The 19876-nt window shown below is 30.0% G+C and overlaps 1 protein-coding gene across 5 annotated transcripts; it reads left to right on the top strand.

Moving 5' to 3' along the window:
• The first annotated feature begins 11501 nt into the window (after positions 1-11501).
• LOC142242499 (uncharacterized) lies at positions 11502-18279 on the top strand. Of its 5 annotated transcripts, none has more exons than XM_075314075.1 (5): positions 11502-11894; positions 11971-12276; positions 12330-12511; positions 17123-17475; positions 17540-18279. In XM_075314075.1, exons 3-5 carry the CDS (start codon positions 12499-12501, stop codon positions 18050-18052), a joined length of 879 nt encoding a protein of 292 aa, XP_075170190.1. In that variant the 5' UTR covers positions 11502-11894; positions 11971-12276; positions 12330-12498; the 3' UTR covers positions 18053-18279. The 5 variants fall into 5 exon arrangements, with proteins under 5 accessions (XP_075170190.1, XP_075170191.1, XP_075170189.1 ...); XM_075314076.1 differs by having other exon boundaries at positions 11509-11894; positions 17164-17475; XM_075314074.1 differs by lacking the exons at positions 11502-11894; positions 11971-12276; positions 12330-12511 and adding an exon at positions 12709-12936 and having other exon boundaries at positions 17164-17475.
• Positions 18280-19876: the final 1597 nt, after the last annotated feature.

Here is a 19876-nt window from a genome sequence, read left to right as displayed (position 1 = left end):
ACTTAATACTAATAATAATCTTAATTTATCTTAACTTACAAAAACGAATATCTATCTTAAATTAATTTATGTATTCCGTCACTCTATTGTCTTATCCCTTTGATCTATTCAGTATCCGTATCACATCATGACGAGCTATGTCCTCCCGTCGTCTATGTTATCTGGTCCCTATGAACAGATCAAGAAATATACATCATGATCCCATATCATATACATCATACACTCCCGTCACCACTATTCCTCCCATTCATATATAACAACAAACCAAGAGATACAGTGGCCACAGTGTCACACGCAAATGCATATGATATACGATAATTTAATAAATACACCTCATGGGCCTTTTATACTGCGAGGTAGCGGAGAGCACTGCTCCTCCCACAATCTACTGTACCACAATTCGAGTCAGCAGTTGTACCTCCAGTCTCAGTGCAGACTATTCGAAATTCTACAGGACAAAACCCCAACTTCATACCATCATCATCAATGGCATCCCTAAATCTTTATACATATTATATGTCCCTACGTAACCTAGGCCAAAGTAGATAATCACCTATCCACTGGCCAAGTACCTAACATGCATCCCACCCAACTTGACAACCATATACACCTATACGTCTAATTCACCCATACGCTTGATTCCCTACATTCAATCATATCCACTATATACTAGACATCAACATTATAGTTGGTCTAGTTTAACACCGACCTATCTAGTGTATATAGCTAAGCTTTAGATGGGTCAAGGTCATCATCAAGCTTGTATGGTCTGCATATACACAACTAATCTCACTAGTCCCTAAATCTCCCTATATATCGCCCCAACCCATGTCTCACCAAGGGAGACAAAATCCCGTAATCACGTCCCTTCTACCATGTATCCTACCTATATGTCCATATGCAAGTATCAACATCATTGTTATACTAGTCGCATAGTAACTATCGTCTTCCTCCTACCTTAGAAAATACCCCAACTTACTATACTTTATCTAGCTGAGCCATGTAGACATGATCGTTTACAGGCTCTCAAGCATATATAAAGGTCTGATCTCTAACTATGTCACTCTCATCCCATCAACATCCTACTATCACGCGCAGCCTATATCATCAGACGGGTACGTAGATATCCATATCCCTCGGGGGCCAATTTACATATACATAATATGCAAATATCCAAAAACTATCTATCTATTGTTGATACCGTCGGTAACACAGTATACTAGGGTTTCAACACTTTGGACGTGTCAATCTCATCCAGTAAGTGATGGAACTCCAAACTGTCTCATAACTATATCAATCAATATATAGTCCCTAATATGTACAAATCAGTATCGTGATGGTCTCTAATCCTCATTGCCACCAACTGTGCAATGAAGAAAAAAGCTTATCATCTATACCCACCGCCTACCTATCTCGTCCATTTCCCTCCTCCCTCGTTGTGATCTATTATCACATCTCATGCATCCAAACCACGAGGGCCCTATATCATAGAAACCATCTATGATATGTCTAATAAAATACAATAAATTAAACTAAATTAACTTAAAACTAACTTGTTAAATAATAAAATAAATTGAATTAAACTACCCTAAACCGAATTGTTAAAATTATATCATTAATCATTAATCTAAATTTCAATTAAAACCTAAATCTAAATTTATTAAAATGCATAAATAACTTAAACTAACCTAAACCGAACTTATTAAATTTAAATAAATTGAATTAGCCAAATTAATCAAATTAAATGAAATAATTTTACTCAAATTCAATTCCAAATTAATTCACATTTAATCAAAATAAATCGAAATTAAATTAAATTAACCTAGTCTAAATTTATTAAAATACATAAATTAAATTAAATTAACCTAAACCGAATTTATTAAAATAAATAAATAAATAAAATAAATAAATTTGAATTCAATTTAAAATAATTCAAATTGTTATAATAATTAAATTTAATTAACCTAAACCTGAAATTATAAAATACATAAATAATTTTAAACTAAACTAACCCGAAAAATAAATAAAATAAATGAAAATAAATTGACTTAAATTTTATCTAAAAATAACTAATTTAACTTAACTTCCATTTTAAACTACATCCAATTAAATAAATGAGTAGATTAGATGTAACTAAATCTAAATTTAATTTACATAAACCAATTCCTAAGAGTGAATTAAATCATAAAATTCCTAATCTTCCAAATATATCACATAAGGATCTTCCTTCCCACTGTGTTCCCTCACAACTATATAGAAATTAATATAGACGCATATCCACCAATGGCTATCGTCTATATATATGGGGTGTGTTTTACACCAATTCCTCAAACTCCTATCATTACCATTATCCTAACAAAATGGCCGTTTAGGCCCCTAACGGTGCTCTAGGAGGCCTTTCGTCCCACACCACCGGGACTCATCAGCTAGTTCATATAACAGAAACGATATAAACAAAACCAAACCAAAGCCAAAACCAAACAAACCAAAAAACAAAACCAAAAACAAAAACAAAAACAAAACACCAAAAACCATACTAACAAATGTAAATAAACTAAGATAAATAAAACTAAAATAAATAAAACTAAAATAAAATAAAATAAATAAATAAAACTAAAATAAATAAATAAAACTAAAATAAAATAAAATAAATAAAACTAAAATAAAACCACTCACCCGGAACAAATCATCGTCACATGTAAAAACACCACTCTTAACATACTTTACATTCACTCAGACTGTCCACTATGTACTATTATGCTCAACTAGATCACAAAGCTCCGTCCACAACTTCATCAACCTATTCGAATATCTGCCTAACCTATCGGAAAAAACACAGACACACAGACACACACACACATTCACACATTCACACATGCATATAATGCATACACAACACACATCCATTCATATCACAATCATACAAATTCACCACCTATATAACACCTTTCCACCACTATCCCTATGTATACATATGTATGTACATATGCCCATCTATGTAACACTACTCACCACACATGTGTGCATGAGCAAATTATGTAGATCCCCCAAATGATCTTAGCAAATAAATGATGATAACTTAACCTAACTTAATAATAATAATATTATTAATAATAATAATACTTACTTAACTTAATACTAACTTAACTTAATTTTAAGACTATATAATAATAATAATAATAATAATAATAATAATAATAATAATAATAATAATAATAATAATAATAATAATAATAATAATAATAATAATAATAATAATAATAATAATAATAATAATAATAATAATAATAATAATAATAATAATAATAATAATAATAATAATAATAATAATAATAATAATAATAATAATAATAATAATAATAATAATAATAATAATAATAATAATAATAATAATAATAATAATAATAATAATAATAATAATAATAATAATAATAATAATAATAATAATAATAATAATAATAATAATAATAATAATAATAATAATAATAATAATAATAATAATAATAATAATAATAATAATAATAATAATAATAATAATAATAATAATAATAATAATAATAATAATAATAATAATAATAATAATAATAATAATAATAATACTAATACTAATAATAATAATAATAATAATAATAATAATAATAATAATAATAATAATAATAATAATAACAATAATAATAATAAACAATAATAATAATAATAATAATAATAATAGTAATAATAATAATAATAATAATAATAATAATAATAATAATAATAATAATAATAATAATAATAATAATAATAATAATAATAATAATAATAATAATAATAATAATAATAATAATAATAATAATAATAATAATAATAATAATAATAATAATAATAATAATAATAATAATAATAATAATAATAATAATAATAATAATAATAATAATAATAATAATAATAATAATAATAATAATAATAATAATAATAATAATAATAATAATAATAATAATAACAATAACAATAATAATAATAATAATAATAATAATAATAATAATAATAATAATAATAATAATAATAATAATAATAATAATAATAATAATAATAATAATAATAATAATAATAATAATAATAATAATAATAATAATAATAATAATAATAATAATAATAATAATAATAATAATAATAATAATAATAATAATAATAATAATAATAATAATAATAATAATAATAATAATAATAATAATAATAATAATAATAATAATAATAATAATAATAATAATAATAATAATAATAATAATAATAATAATAATAATAATAATAATAATAATAATAATAATAATAATAATAATAATAATAATAATAATAATAATAATAATAATAATAATAATAATAATAATAATAATAATAATAATAATAATAATAATAATAATAATAATAATAATAATAATAATAATAATAATAATAATAATAATAATAATAATAATAATAATAATAATAATAATAATAATAATAATAATAATAATAGCTTATCTTAACTTAATACGAATTAAAATTAAAATTACTTAATACTAATAATAATCTTAATTTATCTTAACTTACAAAAACGAATATCTATCTTAAATTAATTTATGTATTCCGTCACTCTATTGTCTTATCCCTTTGATCTATTCAGTATCCGTATCACATCATGACGAGCTATGTCCTCCCGTCGTCTATGTTATCTGGTCCCTATGAACAGATCAAGAAATATACATCATGATCCCATATCATATACATCATACACTCCCGTCACCACTATTCCTCCCATTCATATATAACAACAAACCAAGAGATACAGTGGCCACAGTGTCACACGCAAATGCATATGATATACGATAATTTAATAAATACACCTCATGGGCCTTTTATACTGCGAGGTAGCGGAGAGCACTGCTCCTCCCACAATCTACTGTACCACAATTCGAGTCAGCAGTTGTACCTCCAGTCTCAGTGCAGACTATTCGAAATTCTACAGGACAAAACCCCAACTTCATACCATCATCATCAATGGCATCCCTAAATCTTTATACATATTATATGTCCCTACGTAACCTAGGCCAAAGTAGATAATCACCTATCCACTGGCCAAGTACCTAACATGCATCCCACCCAACTTGACAACCATATACACCTATACGTCTAATTCACCCATACGCTTGATTCCCTACATTCAATCATATCCACTATATACTAGACATCAACATTATAGTTGGTCTAGTTTAACACCGACCTATCTAGTGTATATAGCTAAGCTTTAGATGGGTCAAGGTCATCATCAAGCTTGTATGGTCTGCATATACACAACTAATCTCACTAGTCCCTAAATCTCCCTATATATCGCCCCAACCCATGTCTCACCAAGGGAGACAAAATCCCGTAATCACGTCCCTTCTACCATGTATCCTACCTATATGTCCATATGCAAGTATCAACATCATTGTTATACTAGTCGCATAGTAACTATCGTCTTCCTCCTACCTTAGAAAATACCCCAACTTACTATACTTTATCTAGCTGAGCCATGTAGACATGATCGTTTACAGGCTCTCAAGCATATATAAAGGTCTGATCTCTAACTATGTCACTCTCATCCCATCAACATCCTACTATCACGCGCAGCCTATATCATCAGACGGGTACGTAGATATCCATATCCCTCGGGGGCCAATTTACATATACATAATATGCAAATATCCAAAAACTATCTATCTATTGTTGATACCGTCGGTAACACAGTATACTAGGGTTTCAACACTTTGGACGTGTCAATCTCATCCAGTAAGTGATGGAACTCCAAACTGTCTCATAACTATATCAATCAATATATAGTCCCTAATATGTACAAATCAGTATCGTGATGGTCTCTAATCCTCATTGCCACCAACTGTGCAATGAAGAAAAAAGCTTATCATCTATACCCACCGCCTACCTATCTCGTCCATTTCCCTCCTCCCTCGTTGTGATCTATTATCACATCTCATGCATCCAAACCACGAGGGCCCTATATCATAGAAACCATCTATGATATGTCTAATAAAATACAATAAATTAAACTAAATTAACTTAAAACTAACTTGTTAAATAATAAAATAAATTGAATTAAACTACCCTAAACCGAATTGTTAAAATTATATCATTAATCATTAATCTAAATTTCAATTAAAACCTAAATCTAAATTTATTAAAATGCATAAATAACTTAAACTAACCTAAACCGAACTTATTAAATTTAAATAAATTGAATTAGCCAAATTAATCAAATTAAATGAAATAATTTTACTCAAATTCAATTCCAAATTAATTCACATTTAATCAAAATAAATCGAAATTAAATTAAATTAACCTAGTCTAAATTTATTAAAATACATAAATTAAATTAAATTAACCTAAACCGAATTTATTAAAATAAATAAATAAATAAAATAAATAAATTTGAATTCAATTTAAAATAATTCAAATTGTTATAATAATTAAATTTAATTAACCTAAACCTGAAATTATAAAATACATAAATAATTTTAAACTAAACTAACCCGAAAAATAAATAAAATAAATGAAAATAAATTGACTTAAATTTTATCTAAAAATAACTAATTTAACTTAACTTCCATTTTAAACTACATCCAATTAAATAAATGAGTAGATTAGATGTAACTAAATCTAAATTTAATTTACATAAACCAATTCCTAAGAGTGAATTAAATCATAAAATTCCTAATCTTCCAAATATATCACATAAGGATCTTCCTTCCCACTGTGTTCCCTCACAACTATATAGAAATTAATATAGACGCATATCCACCAATGGCTATCGTCTATATATATGGGGTGTGTTTTACACCAATTCCTCAAACTCCTATCATTACCATTATCCTAACAAAATGGCCGTTTAGGCCCCTAACGGTGCTCTAGGAGGCCTTTCGTCCCACACCACCGGGACTCATCAGCTAGTTCATATAACAGAAACGATATAAACAAAACCAAACCAAAGCCAAAACCAAACAAACCAAAAAACAAAACCAAAAACAAAAACAAAAACAAAACACCAAAAACCATACTAACAAATGTAAATAAACTAAGATAAATAAAACTAAAATAAATAAAACTAAAATAAAATAAAATAAATAAATAAAACTAAAATAAATAAATAAAACTAAAATAAAATAAAATAAATAAAACTAAAATAAAACCACTCACCCGGAACAAATCATCGTCACATGTAAAAACACCACTCTTAACATACTTTACATTCACTCAGACTGTCCACTATGTACTATTATGCTCAACTAGATCACAAAGCTCCGTCCACAACTTCATCAACCTATTCGAATATCTGCCTAACCTATCGGAAAAAACACAGACACACAGACACACACACACATTCACACATTCACACATGCATATAATGCATACACAACACACATCCATTCATATCACAATCATACAAATTCACCACCTATATAACACCTTTCCACCACTATCCCTATGTATACATATGTATGTACATATGCCCATCTATGTAACACTACTCACCACACATGTGTGCATGAGCAAATTATGTAGATCCCCCAAATGATCTTAGCAAATAAATGATGATAACTTAACCTAACTTAATAATAATAATATTATTAATAATAATAATACTTACTTAACTTAATACTAACTTAACTTAATTTTAAGACTATATAATAATAATAATAATAATAATAATAATAATAATAATAATAATAATAATAATAATAATAATAATAATAATAATAATAATAATAATAATAATAATAATAATAATAATAATAATAATAATAATAATAATAATAATAATAATAATAATAATAATAATAATAATAATAATAATAATAATAATAATAATAATAATAATAATAATAATAATAATAATAATAATAATAATAATAATAATAATAATAATAATAATAATAATAATAATAATAATAATAATAATAATAATAATAATAATAATAATAATAATAATAATAATAATAATAATAATAATAATAATAATAATAATAATAATAATAATAATAATAATAATAATAATAATAATAATAATAATAATAATAATAATAATAATAATAATAATAATAATAATAATAATAATAATAATAATAATAATAATAATAATAATAATAATAATAATAATAATACTAATACTAATAATAATAATAATAATAATAATAATAATAATAATAATAATAATAATAATAACAATAATAATAATAAACAATAATAATAATAATAATAATAATAATAGTAATAATAATAATAATAATAATAATAATAATAATAATAATAATAATAATAATAATAATAATAATAATAATAATAATAATAATAATAATAATAATAATAATAATAATAATAATAATAATAATAGTAATAATAATAATAATAATAATAATAATAATAATAATAATAATAATAATAATAATAATAATAATAATAATAATAATAATAATAATAATAATAATAATAATAATAATAATAATAATAATAATAATAATAATAATAATAATAATAATAATAACAATAACAATAATAATAATAATAATAATAATAATAATAATAATAATAATAATAATAATAATAATAATAATAATAATAATAATAATAATAATAATAATAATAATAATAATAATAATAATAATAATAATAATAATAATAATAATAATAATAATAATAATAATAATAATAATAATAATAATAATAATAATAATAATAATAATAATAATAATAATAATAATAATAATAATAATAATAATAATAATAATAATAATAATAATAATAATAATAATAATAATAATAATAATAATAATAATAATAATAATAATAATAATAATAATAATAATAATAATAATAATAATAATAATAATAATAATAATAATAATAATAATAATAATAATAATAATAATAATAATAATAATAATAATAATAATAATAATAATAATAATAATAATAATAATAATAATAATAATAATAATAATAATAATAATAATAATAATAATAATAATAATAATAATAATAATAATAATAATAATAATAATAATAATAATAGCTTATCTTAACTTAATACGAATTAAAATTAAAATTACTTAATACTAATAATAATCTTAATTTATCTTAACTTACAAAAACGAATATCTATCTTAAATTAATTTATGTATTCCGTCACTCTATTGTCTTATCCCTTTGATCTATTCAGTATCCGTATCACATCATGACGAGCTATGTCCTCCCGTCGTCTATGTTATCTGGTCCCTATGAACAGATCAAGAAATATACATCATGATCCCATATCATATACATCATACACTCCCGTCACCACTATTCCTCCCATTCATATATAACAACAAACCAAGAGATACAGTGGCCACAGTGTCACACGCAAATGCATATGATATACGATAATTTAATAAATACACCTCATGGGCCTTTTATACTGCGAGGTAGCGGAGAGCACTGCTCCTCCCACAATCTACTGTACCACAATTCGAGTCAGCAGTTGTACCTCCAGTCTCAGTGCAGACTATTCGAAATTCTACAGGACAAAACCCCAACTTCATACCATCATCATCAATGGCATCCCTAAATCTTTATACATATTATATGTCCCTACGTAACCTAGGCCAAAGTAGATAATCACCTATCCACTGGCCAAGTACCTAACATGCATCCCACCCAACTTGACAACCATATACACCTATACGTCTAATTCACCCATACGCTTGATTCCCTACATTCAATCATATCCACTATATACTAGACATCAACATTATAGTTGGTCTAGTTTAACACCGACCTATCTAGTGTATATAGCTAAGCTTTAGATGGGTCAAGGTCATCATCAAGCTTGTATGGTCTGCATATACACAACTAATCTCACTAGTCCCTAAATCTCCCTATATATCGCCCCAACCCATGTCTCACCAAGGGAGACAAAATCCCGTAATCACGTCCCTTCTACCATGTATCCTACCTATATGTCCATATGCAAGTATCAACATCATTGTTATACTAGTCGCATAGTAACTATCGTCTTCCTCCTACCTTAGAAAATACCCCAACTTACTATACTTTATCTAGCTGAGCCATGTAGACATGATCGTTTACAGGCTCTCAAGCATATATAAAGGTCTGATCTCTAACTATGTCACTCTCATCCCATCAACATCCTACTATCACGCGCAGCCTATATCATCAGACGGGTACGTAGATATCCATATCCCTCGGGGGCCAATTTACATATACATAATATGCAAATATCCAAAAACTATCTATCTATTGTTGATACCGTCGGTAACACAGTATACTAGGGTTTCAACACTTTGGACGTGTCAATCTCATCCAGTAAGTGATGGAACTCCAAACTGTCTCATAACTATATCAATCAATATATAGTCCCTAATATGTACAAATCAGTATCGTGATGGTCTCTAATCCTCATTGCCACCAACTGTGCAATGAAGAAAAAAGCTTATCATCTATACCCACCGCCTACCTATCTCGTCCATTTCCCTCCTCCCTCGTTGTGATCTATTACACTTTTGTAATGGGTTCCGCTCCTCATCATCAATTTCTTATAATAAAGAAGGGAATTACCACCACATTACCCGCCGCCTGCCTATTTGTTCATTATCCTTTCCCCTCGTATGTGATCTAACATCACAGATACGTGTATTCTACGAGGGCCCTATATAACATGTCCATCATGGTACCAGCATGGCAACATCATCATGTGTCCCAGAGTCTGCATATCATCACCTCAAATATCAGCAACCATCCATATGTACCACGGATTAGTTGCTATCTAGCGCATATTATCGATCATCTATATATTCTATCTGTCACTCATGCCGTCCGTCAAATTTATAGTGAACATAAGTTCTATATACAATCTATTTCATATATAAATTAAATAACCCAATTCAATATCTGCTGCCCACGCAATCCAAGTGCTGTAGGCATCCATCCAGTATTTCAGCAGGCATGCTTGGCCTCACCTCACAAAGACTATAATACTTTATTACCTTCATATATCTCTAGTATCTAACAGATAAATTCTAATATGCAGACCATATTTTCTACACTATATAATTAGACCATTTTAATGACTAATGTTATCACGATCTAAATGCTAACTAGTATTCCATAAGTATGTCACCAGGCATCTGTGGTACCACCCAAAATTGAACTTCAATCTTCATTATTCTGTCTGTTTTTATGTCAGCATCCTAGTTTTAATCCTATCTACAAATAAAATATTCTATAATATAGTGTATGGGTACAGTGCCATACCCGTACCATGTCCAATTCTGAATGGAAGTACACGAACGTATCTTATACCTTACTTATTTTTGCCTATTGTATTCATAATTGTTGATCCAATAATTGTTGATCTAATTGTTTGTTACTCTAAATCTACCGTCAATCCATTAATTCAGTCTAGAATTAACCTTGACCTATCTCATTCCTGGTCAGTACCGTCAATCAGTTCAATGGGTCTTGTATATATTATATTATTAACAAACTTAATTTGCTTCGTATGCAGTATACCATTTTACCGTTCAAAATGTGTAATTGCATAAGTCTGTATATACATTAACAAACTTACGAAATGTGTAATTGCATAAAGTCTGTCTTATTTATACTTGCATCAACGACATATAACTAGCATATTATCCAAAGTTCAGGTCTGACCTTAATCATAGGTCTTACTTATCCATGCACATTCAGATCTCTGTGATTATATAAGTCCCATACTAGCCTTTGCCCTTTCTAGTCTAACCGGAATTATATCTTTTATACATATATATGTGCCAATGCATATTGTATCCGCATACGGTCAATCACATAGTTCCCACCTATCATATATAGTAAGTAACTAATATAGTATATAATTACATATTATGTCCACCTTTTTATGTTTAAATATTCAAATCTATATTTCAGATACTCGGAACATTCACACGTTAGCATACTCGTAAACCTGCTGGTTCAAATTACCACCTATCTTGTACAATACCTTCTAGGCAATTTAGTGTCACCCTGTGTTATGCCAACTGTGTTCTCGTATTCTAGCAACCCAGTTATGCCTGTATAAAAACATAAACAAAAACATGTATATTTTTTGTTGGATCAACCGATCCCTATGGTGCCGTTTCCACCCTACCACCCCATGGAAAAAACTTAAAATGGTCGAGTGTCCACTCGCCTATCAACGCAAATACATACCTCGTCACATACATGTACCCACAGGTAAGTCATCCTTGTACATTATATGATCCTATTCTAAATGTCTCCTCCAATAGGGACATAGTCATCCATTATATGCAGCTGACAGTGTACCCCTGAAGGCGACAGTAACTATCAACGTCTAGGTCCTTCTTAAGTAACCTTCCACCTGTGTGGCCCAAGCGCACAAACCGTGCTCAGCAGTCATCAGTCCATATAAGTATCTGGGTCCATCTGCCTCTGCCCATGCATCATACATGTAAGTCTTACTATAGAGGTTTAGTCCCATGTGACATACATGCCATCATATATCTCCAGGAGGAAAACAAATTCCATCAGGATAAGCCATGTGTGTAATCCTCGCTACATGTTTCAATGTCCAGTCTAACTCAGCCCCTTGTGGCATCCAGCCTGAACATTAGTGATCCACTGTGTTTACATGCAATCATGATTCAGGCCCTCATCAACTTGTAATGCTATCCGTAAATCACTCTACGAATTTAATTCATCAAAAATCATATGCAATCAAGATTCAGGCCCTCATCAACCTGTAATGCTATCCGTAAATCACTCTACGAATTTAATTCATCAAAAATCATATTCATACAGGAGTCACTACCAGTCAACATCTATACGTTATTATCAGACATGTATCCTACTGATACATTTCTCATATATATAACGGTAAATATATCTATTATAAACCATGTATTCTAAAGATGCATCTATCTAGAACCTTGAATAAATCATACAGGAGTCACTACCAGTCAAGATCTGTAAATTATTATCAGACATGTATTTTACTGATACATTTCTCATATATATAACGGTGAATATATCTATTATAAACCATGTATTCCAAGGATACATCTATCTAGAACCTTGAATATATCAATTATAAACCATGTATTCCAATGATACATCTATCTAGAACCTTGAATAAATTTATCATAAGACATGTAATCTGCAGATACATTTATCAATCACCGTGAATAAATCTGGCCCTATGGTATCATAGGGCATTACTTCCCACTTACACGTCAGGGGTAAACACCCAAATTCATCAGTGATTCTAGACTCCTTTGGGTTGTTTTCCAAAGGATTCATTCATCTATTGATTTAGCTGTGTAATCCGAAACCAGCTAAATTCAAATCGTATATCAAGTCGAACATACGAGTGGGCCTGTACCATCATATATGAATGGGAGACAGTAGATATAAACCCCTCTTACCTAAGGGCAGCCAATAGGTCTTCGTTTTCTCTTAATTCTACTATATATATAACTTAATTAAAGTAAATTAAGTATAATAATAAGGTTCAAATACTGTGTCTACTCCAGTCTACCTTAATCCAACCCATTCAAATAAGCAAATCAAGTATAACAATAAGGTTCGAAAACTGTGTCCAATCCGGTCTACCTTAATCCGGCCCATTCAAATAAACATCATCAACAGGAATCGACAAAAAATTCAAACCAAAAAACATTTACCCTTAACGTGACGTACTACCCACGGTATTGAAGACATCACTCCATTCTAATCATATATCATTAAATATAATTCATATGACTACTTACCACTGTTGGTCTTTCATCCATATCATCCAAAGGTCAGTCACACAACCGATGACCCATATTCACATTCACGCTCACACACTCAACCTAACATGTATTTATAACAGCCTATGTTTACATTTCATCTTATTGTCAAATGTTAGTATTCTATTATGCCTACTTGGATACCTATATAAATAGATGCTCTTCCCTCTATGATCCCTATACTATCTTGAGTGAATACCATATTGTTATGGTAGTAACTGTAGAGTATGTATATACTCCTATATTTAACTCCTATTATTAATTCTTTCTATTATGACCGTTTAGGTCCCTAAGGGTGTACTAGGAGGCCTTTCGTCCCACACCACCGGGACTCATCAGCTAGTTTCTGTATGTAAACCAAAATAGCAATACAAACCAATAACTATATATATTTTCTACTACTGAATCATAGTGTTAGTTAGGATATATCTACTTATTCTACTTCTACAAGTAACATGCATTTCTCATACCATGAAAAATCGTCTACCTAAAATCAGATATTGACCAAATTCTGTCATATGGTATCCGGATCTATTTATACATACTACAAATGAAAGGCAGAATAATCTAGTAGGAAACCAGATGCATCAGACCGCATTCATTTATGATTAGTTCCCATCACGATCCGGGAAGCCAAACCAAAATTTATTATCGGATCGTTTCACGGTGATCCTAAGGAACCCACGAAAATTGAAAATTTGTTACTATCACTGGCCCGGAACTGCATCGCTACAAACCGAACCCACTTCGATATATCACTCCTGGACAGCTCTTGTATCCTCTGTAATCAAGTCACTTTTCTACCCACATGGTCTTATCATATGCCCGGCTATCAGATCTCCATAATGTATGTCAAACTGCCTATGGCAAAAGATCCCAGCACGAGCACTGTAAGACAACCCCTTTTATTTTTGCCGAAGGCAAAAATATTAGTGTTGGAATCCGAACAGGCCTTGTCAGACCATTCAACCTGACCTCGCTCATAGAATCTTAAGACCAGGATGTCATACATAATTTCCTCTAACACATAAGGAACCATGTCCATCTATTGTAATTCCAAAACTCAAATTGGCTCCACTGGAACACAAAGACAACCAGAAACACTTAAAAAGTGAACTTTCTATTCCTCAAACCAGTTTAACTTTATTTAATTCATGGAATAATATATTTGGAGGAATTTTTCTTTCCCTCCAGTAATTCTCTGGGTACTTTAGTTAGATTAACCAATAACGAGGAATGTATATACTCAAATGAAACTTAAGGTTAACTAAATTCATGTTTTCTACAAATCAGTTCAGAAATATTTTAAATTTATAACTTCACTGGAAATGCGTCCCTCATGAACTTCGTATGTCACCACGACATTCTTGCAATTTTGAACCCAAATCCTCCTTCAAAATACAAGATTTCCTTAAATTTGTCCAAATATATTTATATTTGCAGAAGGCAAAAGATATTAGTGTTGGAATCTAAAAAGGCCTTGTCAGACCATTTAACCTGACCTTACTCATAGAATCTTAAGACCAGGATGTCTTAAACAATTTCTTCTAACAAATTAGAAACCTTATCCATCTCTAAAGTTCATTGTAATTCCAAAAACTCAAATTGACTCCACCGGAACAAACTTAAAGGTGAACTTTCTATTTCCTCAAACCAATTTAACTTTCTTTTAATTTATGGAATAATATATTTGGAGGAATTTTCCCTCCCTCTAATAATTCCTTGGGTACCTTAGTTGAATTAACCAATACCGAGGAAAGGATATACTCAATTGAACCTTAAGGTTAACTAAATTCATGTCTTCAACAAATTAGTTTAGAAATTCTTTAAATTTATAACTTCACTGGAAATGCGTCCCTCATAAACTTCGCATGTCACCAAGACATTCTAGCAATTTTGAACCCAAACTTTCTCTTCAAACTACAAGATTTCTTTGAATTTGTCCAAATATATTCATTATCTTTATTTAAATTTTTCTCCGAATTTGTCCAAATATATTCATTATCTTTATTTAAATTTTTCTGCAAATATCCAGATTTTCTAAATTTTTAATCGAAACTTTTAGAAAAACTTTCATAATGTTCAAAATTTAAATTTTCTACAAATATTCAAATTTCCTAAATTTAATTCAAATTTTCCATAATATTCAGAATTCCTAAATTTAACTGAAAGTTTTCTTTCCTGGTGGGTTCACTGTTTTCCTGTTGCAGAAAAACCGTCACTTTATATCTCCCGTGAACGCAACCAGAGACATCTATAAGAGTTTCAATGGCATGGAACGGTACCATATTAGAAAATTGGACCTTTTTATACATGAAATCCACCCAAACTTACCAGACCTTAAATAACGTGTCTGCCCTGTCAAATTCATGTCCCAGACTTTCTTCTCCAAACCTTGTACAATTCACTAACTGACACTTATATTCTTTCAGCTCGACTTAACGACTAAAATCGGATAAAAACACAACTGTACCATATAGACATTAATTTGTCCGCTATTATGTTCATATGTCTATATTCGCATCTTGCATGCATACATGCTTCCGCACCCATGTGAACATTCATATTCTCTTCGATTATATACATATACTTGTATATATAAACATTAGTATCCCAACATGCATGATCTTGTCCACAATACATCGTATTGTTCAAGTACCGATTACTCATAGATCAAGGCTCAAAAATCATCTCTCAATCATTAATATCTGTACTTGTTCTAAATCTATAATGGCGCTCATCACATCAATCATTAATATTCCATATTATATCTACGTGCTGTTATACACGTTATAGCTCGCAGTACTTTATTACTTCTTCCTTCATGTATCATACATATCTATGTATCTCACCTCTGCCCCGTCGTCCAATCAGCGTCACGCATTGGGTACATATAGGATTTTTTTCGAATCCTAACCGTTTTTGCCAGAGCACACACATATTTCATTCGTACACACACCACCAGTCTGACACGTCATCCATTCGAACAGCATGCCGTCAACATTTAGTCATACTCCATATGTACATATATGTACATGTGTGTGTGTGTATCGTCTGCATCACCATTACATTGTCACTCATCTCATATCTTTCATGTGTTATCAACCTATATAATGTGTACATTCGTAACAGCCAATCAGCGTCAAGCATCAGGCGTCATGTACAAAAAACATGTTTAGACAAATCAGCATACATATATTTCTCATTACTGGCGACATCTATTACTTTCCTTTTATTCTATATGTTCATATTGTCATCTCTACTTCATGCAGGTCATTCTATCCCACTCAATCAACGCATCACCTCTTTACAGAGCATCTACTCAGATACCAAGTTTTTCCGTGTCACAATTCATTCAGAGATCATGGATATGTATCCCAATTCTCTCGTAAGTATCGATGATTTAGGTTCTGACAATGAGGATGATCACCCTCCAATTGGAAAGCCATCCACATTGCCATCTACACCCAAAACCGGAGAGGTTCTATACAAAGAGGAAGAACTACGAGAATTTTTTATGGACGTTGATATTCCCTTAACTGGAACCACCGCTGTGCAGGGTGTGGGTAACCAGACTGCCAACAAAACCCAAGTTAATGCAGCTGGTCTCAGTTCATCCCAAGAGGTAAGAATTTCTATTGTCACGTGTATATATTCTCATAGCCTTGTGTTCTCTTTTGTATTTCCAGGCCCAACCACTGTATGACTCGTCTTCTCATACTACCCCCTCTTTGGCCATTTCAGCCATTTACCATTCATCATCGTGTGATACCAGTAGTCCGTCTTCATCTCTGCAGCCTTTTCCTCCAACTCCGGTAAATAGTTCGGATGTATTTGTAAACATGGGAGTGGGAAGACAGCAGCAGCCAATCCATAACACACCATATAATTATACCACCAACTATCGTCCACGTAGGGCAGTGCCATACAACCCTCGTTTAACCTATGGTGTTCATCGTCGGTCAGTGGACTACCCCAATGGATCAGGCCATGTTCGTGACAATTACATGCCAAGGGCCGTACACTATCCAAATTCCCAATTCATCACTATCAGCCGTTTCCGGTCACCATATCAAGCCATTGGTCATCCTACAAACTGGGTACCGTTCAGCGTTACATATCATCCTGGTACGAATACTCCTCGTAGTGTTACTTTCCGGAACACTTCCGTACGAGATTCATTACCCTATAGTGGTCTATAAATAATTAAGCTATCTGATTATATTCATTCATGCATCCAAATTCATATGTACACTTATCATCCTATATAAGCAACTGTGTGTCTCTATCATATATCTTCTATATTATCTGATCTCTCATAAACTATTATAAATGGCAAGGTTATATCTGGATATCTATTTTATTTTTATTTCATACCATGGCTATAACTATATACTGAATAAAAACCCTTATCATCAATATATCCCAACTTGTCTTGTCTTTCTATGGGCTACTGAAACCAATTGTCATCCGGTATTATAGGTAATCCCAGGGTGCAGCAACAGCGAAAAACTGTGTTAAGTTATTATCAATCGTGTAATCCAAATTTTGAAATTTGAAAAACCCAGGGGGTTTTTTTGCACCATTGCTCAATGATGTGTCATGACATCCCTAGCAAATCAATCAAATCGCATATCATCTTAGGTCATAAACCCACACCATGGATTTGACCATCATCAATCCAATTAGTGTCTTCCTCAGAAACATGAAAAAACCTTTTATGGTATATCACCATCTATATTCTTGACGTTATCCAGTAGGTCTCAGACTAATCGAGCTTGCAGCTTGTCCTATGGTTCAATGAGGACAGTAGCGATGCTAATATAAGAAACTAATAGAAGGAACTTTCAACTGTATTCCATTTTAATCCTGAACAGTAGGAAGACAAATAGGAATGATGGTCGTAGTAGCCATTATTTGTCGAACTGTTCATTTATTATCCTACACATCAATCCTCTAAATAAGCAATTGTGTGTCTCTACCTTATATCTCATATATCATCAGATTAATCATTAACTATTATATATAGCAATGTTATATCTGAATATCTAGACTCTCATTATTTCATAACATGGCTAGTTATATACTAACTAAGAAGTTACATTATCGCTAATTGTTATCAAGTATTATAGGTGATCCAAGGGTACTACACAGAAAATCTGGGTTAAGTTACTTTTAATCGTGTAATCCCATATTTTCCGAAATCAACAAATCACTTGCTAGGATTTTTTTGCACCATTGCTCAATGATGTGTCAAGACATATCTAGCAAGTCACTCAAAAACGCATATCATCATAGGGTCAATCATTCATTTTACCTGCAGGTCATAATCCATAACATGCCTTTGATAAACATCAATCCGACCAAATAACAAACCTGAAACATGAAAAACTTTCGTGGTATATCACCACCTATATTCCTGACGTTATCCAATATGTCTCAGACTAATCAAGCATGCAACTTGTCCTGTGGTTCAATGAGAACAGCAGTGATGCTACTAGAAGAAACCTTCAACTGTATATTCCGTTTAAATCCTGAACAGCAGGAAGACAAACCGAGACAAGGGTCGTGGTGGCTATCATTTATTGAAATTGCTAATTTCATGCCATCCTTATGTCCCATTGCATCTTCGTCATATTAAGTCAGCCCCGACTGTCATCCTACGGAATTATCACCTTATACCAAGGGTCATCCCTCATAGTTATCTATATCTCCTGTCTACATTAAAATCATTCATAAACAAGGTATATGTTCAGAATTTTGAGGTCAGAAATTATAACCATGGACTTAATCCAAACCATATTCCAGTGATCATAAAGCCAGTTACCTCCCGATCCAGCAGCTCCTATTCTGCCCATTACTAATATGAACTATATGACCAATCTGACACCATATGTCACCTAGGTAGAATCACTCAGGGAGTGTAAGATCATGCAATCTATCATATTCCATACTATCCGATGGGTCCCCATATACACATCTAACAATACAAAAATAGAATCACTCAGGGAGTGTAAGATCATGCA

This window comes from Haematobia irritans, unplaced genomic scaffold (genome assembly GCF_050003625.1).
Source record: "Haematobia irritans isolate KBUSLIRL unplaced genomic scaffold, ASM5000362v1 scaffold_24, whole genome shotgun sequence".
Classification (NCBI taxonomy): domain Eukaryota; kingdom Metazoa; phylum Arthropoda; class Insecta; order Diptera; family Muscidae; genus Haematobia; species Haematobia irritans.
Note: the sequence above shows the minus strand (reverse complement) of the source record. Positions and strands in the feature narration are given on the sequence as shown.